General features: G+C 40.7%; 2 protein-coding genes across 2 annotated transcripts in view; both read left to right on the top strand.

Moving 5' to 3' along the window:
• The window catches only part of TMEFF1 (transmembrane protein with EGF-like and two follistatin-like domains 1), a gene marked incomplete at its 5' end in the record, with an annotated part of 50195 nt that extends 42545 nt beyond the window's left edge, over positions 1-7650 (top strand). Inside the window, 3 exons of the mRNA XM_010018559.1 lie at positions 319-442; positions 4519-4677; positions 6390-7650. Coding sequence (XP_010016861.1) covers positions 319-442; positions 4519-4677; positions 6390-6474 — 368 coding nt within the window. The remainder of the gene's footprint in view (positions 1-318; positions 443-4518; positions 4678-6389) is intronic.
• A 431-nt stretch (positions 7651-8081) lies between these two features.
• MURC (muscle-related coiled-coil protein) overlaps positions 8082-12954 on the top strand; it is a 13345-nt gene continuing 8472 nt past the window's right edge. Inside the window, exon 1 of the mRNA XM_010018558.1 lies at positions 8082-8578. Within this exon, the coding sequence (XP_010016860.1) occupies positions 8168-8578 (411 nt within the window). The 5' untranslated portion in view covers positions 8082-8167. The remainder of the gene's footprint in view (positions 8579-12954) is intronic.

Genomic DNA, 12954 nt, shown 5'->3' with positions numbered 1-12954 from the left:
TTAGGTCTTTGTCCCAATGCCACTGACACAGCTTCTGCTGATCTTCCTGCATTGGCTTGATTCCGTCATGAATACTTTTCTCCTTTCAAGAAACCTGACATAAGAAGGATATTTAGTTGTCTCTGAAGATCATTTTTCAGTGCAGTACATTCTAGCAAATCTCTAGGTGCCTCTGAAACTTCACCCTTAAGCCTTTGCTTTATTGTTCTGTGTTCCTCTATTTGCTACAAGTTTTTAAGGATATGCTTTTCTTGGTTGAGATTTTTTAATGAATATCGTGCAGCCATTTATAATCGTTTATGTATACTTCTTTTCAAGATGCCAGCGATCAAAGAGAAGACATTTACATTGGAAACCACATACCTTGTTCAGAAAGCTTCAACGGCTACTGTATACATGGAAAATGTGAATTCATTTATTCCACTCAGAAGGCTTCCTGCCGGTAAGTCCTGCATGCCTCCAAAGTGTGCTTGAAATTGCTGTAAAGCTTAATCAAAATGCTCTCTAGACATAATTACAGCATGTACCAATTTGCTCTTATCTAAGCAGTGGCACAAGAGCTGTATCCCTATGCTATGGGCAGCACCCAGCTGCTCCTGTCACGTGAATGATAGCGCTCAGAGGAGATGCTCGGTCAGTCAGGTAGTTCAGAAGCTTAATATCCCTGAAGAGTGTGGTGTTAGTGTTGTCCTCTTATTTTCAGCTGCTGAATCCTATCTAGAGAGAGAAAACCCCACAAAAAGAATGCCTTTGCCTTGCATGGCTTCTCTGTATGACTGCTTTCCCCGTAGACCTCTCAGTCTGTTTTTATGCTATCTGTGCACTTTATTGCTCCTGTCATAAACTCTCTCTGGAGTATCAATATCTTATTTTTAACATTTATTGCCCTTTTCACAGTAATAGGCTTCATCTAGAGAGTATAAAATTGCAACATATTATTTAGCCTATACTGTCTACAGTATAATCTAGCAGCTCAGTACACTCAGTATAAAGCACTCAGTGTTTCCCAGGATATCTGAATGTTCCAGTTTATTTCCCCCAGATAATATTTTTCTTTACATCTCACCAACTGAATTCTGCAACTTTGTTTTCCTCAAAAAATAATTAATTTTAGAAGTTTTTTATAGAAAATGGCCACTTCTTCTTAATGATATGTAGTGCCCTACTTATTAGGAGCTTTCACTCCTGAACTTCTGTCTTGCAAGTTTGTGCTTTCAGATTAATGCGGTCAGAGATGCTGTAACTCTTTGATTTCCTTTGCTTTGGAAAATTCAGCTATAAATCCATTAGATACTAACAGATTTTGTCCCTTGATCTTTATCGATCAAGAATATTAAGGGAGTTTTGCACTGCGAAGATTTAAGGGTTTCCAGACTGATCGGAGAGCGGGAAGCCCAAAAGGCAGAGCCAGTATGGTTGTCAACTTAAGCATGTGAAAGCTTATATCACTCCTTTTGCCATACAAGACCCTTTCTTGTTATTTTCACCTTTCCAGGAGGACTTACTTGTTTTTCTCTTTTCTCTGGACAGAACCAAGAGAGCTCAAAACAGCTTTGCTTCTCTTGGGGAACTGGGTGCATCCCCCACATCATCTTGATGGGCAGTATGAAGGACTATAAGAATACAATATTCTTTTAATCTAAAACTGTGTTTAACACAGTTTCTGATGCATTTTTCTCCAAATATTCAAAGCAGAGGTATTTCGAGGAAAACATTCCTGGCTGATTTTTTTTTATTTCTGGCAGGCACTAATCACATAGAAATTTATTCATTAATGATTCAATTACTGCTCAATCATGCAAATATTTATTATTACTCTAATAATTACTGATAGGCAATGTTTCGATGAATTTAATTAATGTACTGTCCCTTTATATTCTATTTTCTAATTACTATTACTGCCTTCAGTTATTTATTTGAACAGCCTGAACGGTGTCTCAGCACTGGACCTTGTGCAACAACCCTCACATGGTTCCAGTCAAGAATTTCTAACTGTCAGTTCTTAACCCTAAGTATCAGATCTTTGGATTTTTCTTGGCTATTTAAATACTGATGGTCTTGTACGTTATGCATGTTTCCTACTGGAGCAGAATTAATAAGGAAACAAATGATTTATATCAGACAGCAATCTGCTGAAGTAATCAGGTGCTTCTACCAAAGAAAAAAATTCACTCCTCTGGCAAGGAACATATCATGATGAATGCTGGGGGCAGATTTTTATTCTCAAATACTTTGTTTTCTCATACACATCTAGCATATACATTGTTTAATTTGGTTCTCATTTCCTGGTAATGAGTTATGTGAGGTTTCAGATGACCTACAAAACTGCAGCAAATACCTGTGCAGGGCAGATTCTGACTTTTGCTTTCACTGGGGGCAATGGATCTCCTTGCTTATTGTACAGCAGCCCTCCAGGACTCCCAGCAGGCAGGTGGGAAGAAGGTTCTGTAGTAGTCCATTGCATAATATTTAGTTTAGCAGCCTTTGCACAGCTGTGATCTGGTCTATCTGCTGCTGCCCTCTTCATGCAGTGCAGTTCTTCCCCCTCCCTATGACAGGCTTCATCAAGGAGACACAGGTCAATCCTTTGCAAAGAAGAACTCTAAACTTCTTTACACTGACTCAATTAGTTGACTGATCAGCATATTTTGATAAATCTATGCTGATCTCTATCTTGCTAGTATATTAATGCTATATTATCTTGCTATATATATGTTAATGCAGCAGAATGCTTTGTAATCTGTTCTACTAGTTTAAGGTAGCTTAAACTAGTGCCCATTAGTTTAAATGAAGCTTAAACTTCGTCCCACCACCAATATAGTTCTTAACACAAGCACTTCTTTACAGGAATTCAGTACTCCTGAATCTCCATTCGATATTCCTCAGAAATTATTCCCTGTGGCTTCAGTGTTTCTGATAAAACATCTTTGAATTACTTGTGCCCCCTCTGCTTTGTTTTGCCTTCTCTGTTTTAAAGCAATTCTCACATTAATCACACTTTGACTGTTACCTTCTTTAATGAAAACAAAAGCAAAGTAACAATAAGAATTCAGTCCTCTCCACTAGCAAGGAGTCATCTTCCTTAAATGTTTCTTTTTGCATTATTACCAACGTGTTCCCCATCCTTTTCCTTCATGTATGCTAATACTCGTTTCTTTTGGTTCCCTTCCTAGCCATTACTGAGCTTACATGCAGCACACGGGGCTTTTCTTTAATAACTCTGCTCTTGCAGGAACTTGTTTCGTGCCTGAACCAAAACTCCTTACACAGCAGCTGATGGCTGGAGAAAGTAGAGTCACAAGATTATGAACATATAAACCCCAGTTGTTATCCCTGCATGCAAAGGGGGATTAGGAGTTGCATTAGCAGTTGTAGGAATGGCTGTGGAGTACTTATTTTCTCCCTCCAAACAGAATTAATTCCTACCTTAGCACAAAACTTTTGGATGGATGAGACTAATTTTGTGTTGCAGTCGGGTCTATCTGATCCAGTTTACAGAAGGGTTGTTTCTCTGCCTGTGTGTATTTCTTCTCCAGCTTCCTACCATAGAGCTGGAGGCTAATTGTATGATTCAGTTGCCCTGGATGTTGTATTTGCATCAGTCAGTTTAAAGGACAGCTGTATGAGGAACTTGCTCAGGGACGTATGTGATGGCCTTTCATTCCGCAGACACCACAGCTCGGTGTCTTGGGTGGCTCATGCCTTTCTGTGTTGAGCTTCAGCCTCTCTTGCCTGCCAACATGAGTTGCTCCAGAGCACGTTTCCTCTGCCGCCTTCACTGCTGGCACATCTGGCATTCCCTGAACTTATGTTGCTGATCAGGAGCAGCCTCTGTTGTGTTTCTCATTGAACTAACTGCTGCTTTGCTCAAGCAAGTTACCATTTAAAGCAGCTGTTTCTCTTCTGTCTCCAGCCATTTCTTCCCCATCCCTAGCCAATTTTTATGAATTCTTCCATGAACTCTTACTTGAATATTGTGGGCCCCTGGGTTTTCTAACCCAACCTCCGGTAAATTTTGCTTCAGTGACAAGGCAGGAGGGGGTTTGATGCTGGTCTTGTCCAATAGGTTTTTTAGGATTCCTCTTCAGCAGACTGCAGCTTAAGAAGAGATCTTCCTTGTCTCATATTTTTCAAGATTTCTCTTCCTCTTTGTCACGTCTCTCCCATACTGTCATTGCAGCCGAAGGAGCATGCTCACTGTGTGTTTCGTGAGCATGCTTCTTTGTGTTTAACTTCCTCTACTTGTTTCACCTAGTTGCATTATTCTTCCTAAATCCTCCCCTAATTTAATAATGATCCCACATGTTTCTTTTGCCACATGAGGACCTTCACCATGCTGATGTGTTTTCAGAGGGCCACTAGTAACCATATCCATGAAAGCAGAGCATATCACCACACCTCCACCTTCTCACCAACTCCTTCTCAGCTAGCATCACCTTGAACTCCTTATTTCATCTGCAGAATGACTGGGCTGTTTTGAAATGACAGATTCCCTAAAGTACTCCTTTTCTTTTCCAGGTGTGAATCAGGATATACTGGACAGCACTGTGAAAAGACAGACTTTAGTATTCTTTATGTTGTCCCAAGTAGGCAAAAGCTTACGCATGTCCTTATTGCAGCAATAATTGGAGCTGTACAGATTGCCATTATAGTTGCGATTGTCATGTGCATAACAAGGTAGGTAAAGACGAAAACAGTGAAAAATTACACATTGTATGGATATACTTCTTCTGTATTGAAATATTTGATAGCCATAATTTTGTGTGCTTTATCCTGAAATATCCACATAAAAAATACCTAATGACTTAAGCTGTAGGGTTATGTAACATCCTATTGCCTTTGCTTTTTTGGTCACAAAACACGCATTTGTTTAAACTCACAAACCACCAGTAACTGCTCTGAATCCCCAGACCAAATACCCAGCAGAAGAGATCAGCCTTGAAACACATCCAAAAGGTCAGCCTCTGTGTTAGACCTTCACTGAACTTACTCAAGCATTGCTGGTATCTCATAGAAGCTATAATCCCTGCTCCCGCCCAGTGAAACCAGAGAGGTTGACAAGATGCTGTTCCTTATAGTACCACTGTAAATGGTGTTACACGGAGGGAGAAGTATCCCTCACACTATATATGCTTTCTGGAAATTAATGTGCACCTAGTTCTGTTATTAGGCACTCTCCATGGGAACCTATTTTATACAAGTTAAAGACACATAAGCACAGAGTTCAAGTTTCTGGGTTGTCTCAGAGTCTTGCCCTGTGTGAAAACTGAGATGAGAGCCATGGATTCCTTTTGATGACAAGGGATTCAATTTGCTTATTAAGGACTTGAACCCAATGAGGTCTGAGGGCTCTGGGATAAATTAAGGTTGACTTCAGTTACATTATAGGTGCATGAAGTATTTAAGTCATACGTTTGGGCATCAATGCTACACTTTGCCTTTTCTTCCTCAAGTTGTCCTTCATTTTTGTACCTGCAGTTACATTAGGCCATAAAACTTACTGCTACTGTGTTAGTGCATGGCTTCCCAAACTCAGTGATGTACAGTGACACCCTATGATTGAACAGCGTAGGCCTCCTTTCCTATCTCTCCTGTAAGGTTCAACCTAGCAGGTATACATACACATACCTAACAGCTCCTGCACATATATGTTATTTGGCTCATGCAGTTAATGTTCTGCCTTTTTTACTCAACACCCCACTGGCCAAAACAGTGGCGTGGAAGGCTGTGGGTCAGCAGCCCTCCTCTTTCAGCCTCCCTACGTCCGTTCCGCAGCTCAGTCTCTCAAGGACAATCTGTCTTGCTTTACTCCAGCAGGATTGCTCCATCACGCATCGCCTACTGTCATGGGCTGGTTAAGTCCCATCCCACTCAGAATTGCTGGCTTTTGTGAATCCTTTCTTAGTTGTGCGACTGTCCCCAAGAAAGGGATTGCCTGAGACACCCCACAGAGAGTCCTGGGTGGGCTCTGTCTCAGGGGCTGCCACAAGCAGCAGGGCACCTGGAGGTCCAGCACTTCAAAAGGCTGCTTGATCTAGTCTTACCATCCGCAGGATTTTAAGTGTGAAATATGTATAAGGTAAAGCCAGTGTAATTATTCACCATGGCATATGTTCCACTGGGTCAAAGCTGAAGGACGTAGCACCTTGCTGGTTTCTGCGTCAAGTTCAAGCAGAACTCCCTTCTGAGTGATCTGGGGTCCCATGGACATCCCCAGGTGACAGTCCAGTACTGAACAGCAGGAGCATCCTCTCAGTCAGCACAGCTGAGAGACTCCTTGCTATTGTTCTGTACAGAAAATTAAGTCAATGTGTTATTTCTAGGCTTAATTTAATGTGGCATATATAAAACTAGCCCTCCTTTTTCTTTCTTTCTCTATTTTTTAACAGAAAATGCCCCAAAAACAATAGAGGACGTCGGCAGAAGCAAAACCTAGGCCATTTTACTTCAGATACATCATCCAGAATGGTTTAACTTAGTGATTTTTATACCTACATTGACCATGTGATGTACATTTTTATTATATCTTTTTTTAAAGAATGGAAATATTTATTTCAGAGGCCTTATTTTTGAACATTTTTAGTGTAACAATGTTGGTCTGTATTCTGAAAGCATCAGCTCTAACAGCTATGGACTGTTTTAGTATCTTTACTTTTATGTTTTTGAATACAGTAGTTCATTTTCTGTATCTGTATCACATGGTTATATAATAGACTTGTGCTTTATCCATGGAATGTAATATTTTTGGGAACACAGATTTATTCCATCAGTGGTTGTAGATTTAAAAACAAACACACAAACAACAACAAACAATAAACCAACAAAAAAGTCCACGTTACCTAGCAAACAAGGCATGAACTAAAGGTAAAAATGTTTACAGCTTACTTTTCTTATGAGAAACTAGAAAACACTGTGTTTAAATACCGTAGATATTTAAATGTTTTTGGAAGTTAGTAACTGATTTTTTAGACACTGCCTATCGCATGAACTGTGAAGCTGTGTGCTGTGTGTAGTTGTAACATATTTATAAGACGTGTGGGCTGGGTCTAAGCACTGCCATCTTCATAATGAATTCCAACAATTTATTTTTAAAGAGGAAAACTATAAATTTCATAATTTGGGAAGTTACCTGGTAGAGCAGATGGCACAGGTCCAAAAGAAGTAGGTCTGAGTAGATTTAGGTATTGTAAAAATTGGTGTTGAATAATTGAACACGAATAATTGGAATAAAGCCTACTTTATCACTGTTAAAGCTGTTTTAATACTTCTTAAACTTTTTTAAAGCAAATACATGTTTTAACACCTACAATACTGATTGTATAGTGTTTGTGATTAAAATAAAAACAATAATAAAAGTGAATGAATTACTAGTGCTCTTGTATAGAGTATTTTCAAGAGCTAAAGAAGTCCATCCAAATTAGTCTGCTGGTCATAGTTATATTAATAGACTGTTAGTTGTCGTTTGAAAGATCCCGAGATAAAGTGTGAATAGGATGTGTTTGGCTGTTTTAACATGTAGTTTAGGCTTTCAAAATTTTGCATGTAGGATTTAATAATTTGTTCAATTAAAAAAAAAAAAAGAAAAGAAAGAAATGCTTTCAACATTTTGAACTGGAAAAGCATGTCACACAATACAACATTTTCACCATATTGTCTCTGGTTTAGTGTGTTTATTTGTTACCCCCATGTGGCAATTGCAGCAAGCTGAAGACCTAAAGTTGTTTTGCTGGGAAAAACAACGCTGTTAATTTTTCTGACCTCTCTTTGAATTCTCTTAGAGGAAAGCACTCCAGTAACACAAAAGCAGAAGTAGATCGTTAAAAATATGCAAGTTTGCTTTCCTGCTTAATTACTAAGTTACTTAACTTTCCTGGATTAACGCTAATAACTTCATCAGTACAGAAGCGTGACCCTTTAAACATATGTTCCTTTCCAGACACTGCTTCCTAATTTTAGGGGTTTCATGTTGCTGAAAGTATCTGAACAATCATGTGTGGATATTTTGTAGTCAGAAGTATTTGACCAAGCTCCAGGAGCAGCATTTCACGCCCTACTTTGAGCATCACCAGAGCCAGCTGTCACCCTGGCTCCCTGCAGCAGTGCCAGACCCGTTCTGGCAGGATCACCCAAACTTTGCCTCCCACCGACCTGGTTGAAGGCAGGCAAAATGGATCGCCGTGAAATCACCTCCGAGCCTGAGAAAACCCACCAAAATCGCCTCTCCAGCGTCACCGAGGAGGAAGAAGAACAAGATGCAGCTTACACAATTGTGACGGTCCTGGACAAAGTGGCCAACATCGTGGATAGCGTGCAGGCAAGCCAGAAGAGGATAGAAGAGAGGCACAGGGAGATGGAAAACACCATCAAGACCATACAGATTGACATCTTAAAGCTTGCCCAGGCTCATGGCAACACAGGCTACACAGTGAACAAGTTGCTGGAGAAAACCCGCAAAGTCAGCTCTGTCATGAAGGAGGTGCGGGCACGTGTGGAGCGGCAGAGCACCAACGTGCGGAAGGTGGAAGCAAAACAAGAGGAGATGCTGAAAAAAAACAAATTCCGGGTCGTAATCTATCAGGTAAAAGCAAACCTAATTTCTCGTAGCACTGTCATTGTGCCGCCTCCTTCGTGGCTGCTGTAGGCACAGATTAATGAATAAAATGACGCAGTCTGTCCAACATGAGACTTATTTTATGCTTTCTTTAACATTGAGTTGTGCTCCTCGGTGTCTTTCAGCATTAGCCCACTGACGGCAGCACACACAGTCTATTATTAGTGTTGGTAGCTTACTGAGCCAGTCGTGTAAGATTAACTGCAGATCAGCAAGGACTATTTGTTGCCTCTCCGAAAGGTAATATGAGGCAGGCTCTATAAATTTTGTCATACAAACCATGCCTGACATTCACTGGTGTTGTTTTTTCACCATATTAGGTTGAAGTCCAAATAGCAAAAGTGTTTTCGGGCTCCCTGAAACACAGACTTTCTTCTAACACTCATTTCAAAACATATGGCTTGTTTAACTTGCAGCATTGCTCAGGCTTTCATAGTGCTGACAAACTGGGGCTTTTTCATTGTCTCAGTCTATAGCAGTATATGCACAAACTAAAGCTCAGACTGACAAACCCTTCCTGACAGCAGATAGTCACTTGCATGCTCTACTTTGGAAATGGTTTAACCCAGCACATATAGGGCAAGCAAATCATACTTCTTCTTTCACTGACCTCGTTCTAGGTTGTTCCTTGTTCTTATAAATGTGTTTGAAGAGAAGTTTCATGAAACAGCATGGTCTTGCTTAGTTAACTAAGAAAATAGACAGTGCAGGCAGTTCATGGGTTCTGTCAGTTGCTAGCAAGGGCTGTAAAACCCGTTTGTTTAACGGCCGGATCCTGTATTTGCTGGAACTTCCCAGTTCCTTCGTACCACTGAGTCCCCAAAGCTTCTTTCAAATAAGTCATGTTCATCATTACGTGTTCTTGAAAATACCAGCCCAAGTGAGTAACATAATGCGCCCCCATTGCCCAGCCTTACACCCTGGTCTTCCATCTGTTTGTACATAAACAACATTGCTTGCGATGAATGGAGCTGTGTTTTTCACTGAACATAGTCACCACTGTATACAGCTGACAAATTGTACATAATCTGGCTTTCCAAACTACTTCATTTCCTACAACTGGGAAAAAATAGATGAAGAAAAAAAAGGTAGAAGCTGAAGGTGGGAAATGTTTCCTCTTTAATGTTATGCCAGTACCATATGAAGCCAAACTGTGCCTCCTGGATTTTCTGACTCATTGACTTACTGTGAATGTTGAGGAGAAAGCATGGGCATAATTTGGCCTATTATTACAATTATTGCAAGCTGTACCATCGTGATGGAATAGAAAACAGGCATTCTCACTTTTTCCTTGCAAATCATTTCCCAGCAAAAGGAAATAAATATCTCTGACTCCCCTGGTTGATAGCATAATGCCATTTCATTGACGGGCCTTTACCATAATGACTGCAGCAGAAAATAGTTGAAGCTTTGAAAATATTTGTTCTTGAAACAGTATTCGCTACATAATGTGCATTGTTCTCCTAGCAAGACATGAGTAGCTGCTTGTTGTAAAATGTAGTAAGATATGGTGAAAATGGATTTACATGGAGCTATAAAGAACAGCTGCTGGTATTTTCTGATATTTCCACAAAAGATGCATACTATCTCTAAATATCACCTTCAGTAGGAGTTTCTGAACTCTCTACTAGTTTTGCCAGACAAGAATGACCTGCACCCTGTTCTGTATGCTCAATTCTTAGGTGGTACTTTCAGGAAGAGAGACAGCATTTTTGGTTAATGTCTTTCTAGCTTCCTCTTCCTATGGTACTTGAGAACTGCCAGTGAGAATATGGATGACTTCCTCTTTAACTTCCATCCTTTTTGTAAGAGAGATTGAATAACCCTTTCCCTCTTGGACAGTGGAGGAGCCGGTATGCTGATCCCTCTAGGATCTGACATTTAACACTTTTCTGGAGTAGGATAACTGCACTGCTCCACAAAAGCACTCTGGAAGCGTGCTCTGGAACATGCTAAGGAGTCAAGAGTGCTGAAGCTTTAAGGCACAGGTATACTTGTGATAGTCTCTTGCGCACGAGTGCAGTCATTGTCACACTGTTGATTTACAGCGGCGTAGGCTGAAGTGCCAAGACCTGAATGACTGAAGCTTGGTTGCAATGAGTCTGTTAATAGCTACAGAATCAGCATACTCCCTTCACTATGTTTTACAAATGGGTATAATCAAGTTGTTTACTTGATGGTTGTGAGTGACAGCTCATCTGTAGTGACATTTTTTTCTAACGAATCGTTTGTGACATAGTGATGGAGCCAATGACCTATGTGTAGCTGGTGTTGAAAGCCTACATGGGTGAGCACACATGGGGTTTAGTTTTAACTTTTGCCAGAACATCAGCATATGAGGAAAAAGGAAACACCAATTAAATCCTAAAGATTTCCTTTCAAGTGGATAGCTTTGATCTTACCATTGATAAAAAGAGAAGGCAGGTTGAAAAGAATCATTGGCTGGAGGAGATTGTCCCAAAAGACCTCAGCAATGATGAAAAGAGTTGGCAATATCCTCACATTGAAAAGAGACAAAGTGACCATCCTTGAGCATAATGACTAGGGAAGTTGAATTCATTTTTCAAAGGCCATGTGGTCAGGGGAAAGATCTGGTAGCAGCAGCCCTCCTCCCCAGGCTGACTGCATGATTAAAACCACCAGGTTACTTCAGACTTTCTAGTGAGGTCTCAGACCCTGGAGTGCTATGTGACCTGAGACTACAGCAGGGACTGCAAAAGACATTATAAGTTGGAACAGGTCAGTGTTCACTTCTCTTCAGGTTGGTCTGAATAACCAGCTGTGAGAGTTATCATTTCTCTGCAGTCAAAGATCATCTTTTACTTATTCTGACTAAATTATTCAGAAATCAAAGGGGATTTTTCTTTCTTTTTTTTTTTTTAACCCTGAAAGAACTTGTTTTGTTTGCTTTCCTGCATTTTCTGCAAGTCCCTCTTTGAATGGGAGCATAGAGGCACCAGAAAGTCCATGTTACAGTTACTGCTCTCTTTTCTATTATTACTTTATATAAGCACCATCAACAAGTAACAACTTCCTATGAAGGGACACATGTATTTGTTTCACTCATTGTCTGACACCTAAAATTAGTGGACAGTCCCAGTGGACATGTCAGAAACCAGGTAAGGTTGTGGCTTGACTGGCTTCCATAGTCATGTTACAGTTGATTAGTTTGCCCTGTGATTGCTCCACTGCACGCACAGGGTTGAGGCTAGTAGAAGCAAACTTCCGTGTGCTGTTCATACTATGCATAAATAAATTTAAATGGAAGTGGCTTTTCCTGTTCACTGTCCTTCTGCAGCATAATGCCTTGGACATTAGAAATGGTGACGTCAAGGTGGGGACAATAATCTGTAAATCTGAAGTGGGAGCTTTTCCATCTGAAGTGTCAGTAAAAGTCAGTGTGGCACGAGCTCTAGAAATGGGGATGCTGAAAGACCAGGCTCACAGACTCACTGCCCATCTGCATGAAGTTGTAATTACAGCTATTCTGACAACAACCTGTGAGAGTAACCATGGCGTGAAAGGCAGGAAGTACACCACTTCCATTTAGAAAAACACAAAGAAAAACATTTGGGTCATTTACTCTGTTGAAGTAAGTTGTGCTCAAGCTGAACAGGGTTGGAAAGCAGCCACCAGGCTGATCAGAGAAATAGGAAGCCCTGGTAAATGAGAGGAGAGCAGATCTAGACCTGGGTTGGTTTACTCCAGGAAGACATGAGGCTGAGATGGCTTGTGGCTGGCATTTATACATACATTCAGGCATGGATGAGGAGTCCAGTAAAGAACATCAGCAGAAAAGATGAAATGGTTATAAACTACCCATGTGCCATCTCAGGTCAGAAAGCAGAAATGAATTCTTAGTCCTGGGGGCAAAGCCTTCTGCTAGAACCCATAGGGAGAGAAGAAAAACTGAATTGCTATTTAAGTCTGAAAACTTAATGGCAAAAAAGGTGGCGTAGGTTGACTACCTCAGACACAGAGGCCTTAGCAGTCCAGTGACACAGGGCCTTTGTTGGAGTCTTTGTGCCATAAATCTGATAAATATTTTTACAGCTGGGACAGGTAATTGCCTTCGCTGAGATTACAGAGAATAAAAGAAACCCAAGGGTTGTGTCAGAGAGCGTAGCAAGGGTCCTTTGTTCGCAGTGTCAAGCCCAGTCCTTCGGTTCAAAGCGCTGAGCTGGCCCCGTGCTGTGCAGTCAGCCGCTGGTGGAGTGGCAGAGCCAGTGCTGAAGTACTGGAGGCTGCCAAGAAGATCATAAATTACCGTGATTTTTAGGAAAAAAAGAAAAATCATCCACTTTGAAACAGTGAGAGAAAATCTGTGTTTCTGGTGACGTGTT

The sequence above is a fragment of the Nestor notabilis genome, unplaced genomic scaffold (assembly GCF_000696875.1).
Source record: "Nestor notabilis isolate BGI_N333 unplaced genomic scaffold, ASM69687v1 scaffold8067, whole genome shotgun sequence".
Classification (NCBI taxonomy): domain Eukaryota; kingdom Metazoa; phylum Chordata; class Aves; order Psittaciformes; family Psittacidae; genus Nestor; species Nestor notabilis.
Note: the sequence above shows the minus strand (reverse complement) of the source record. Positions and strands in the feature narration are given on the sequence as shown.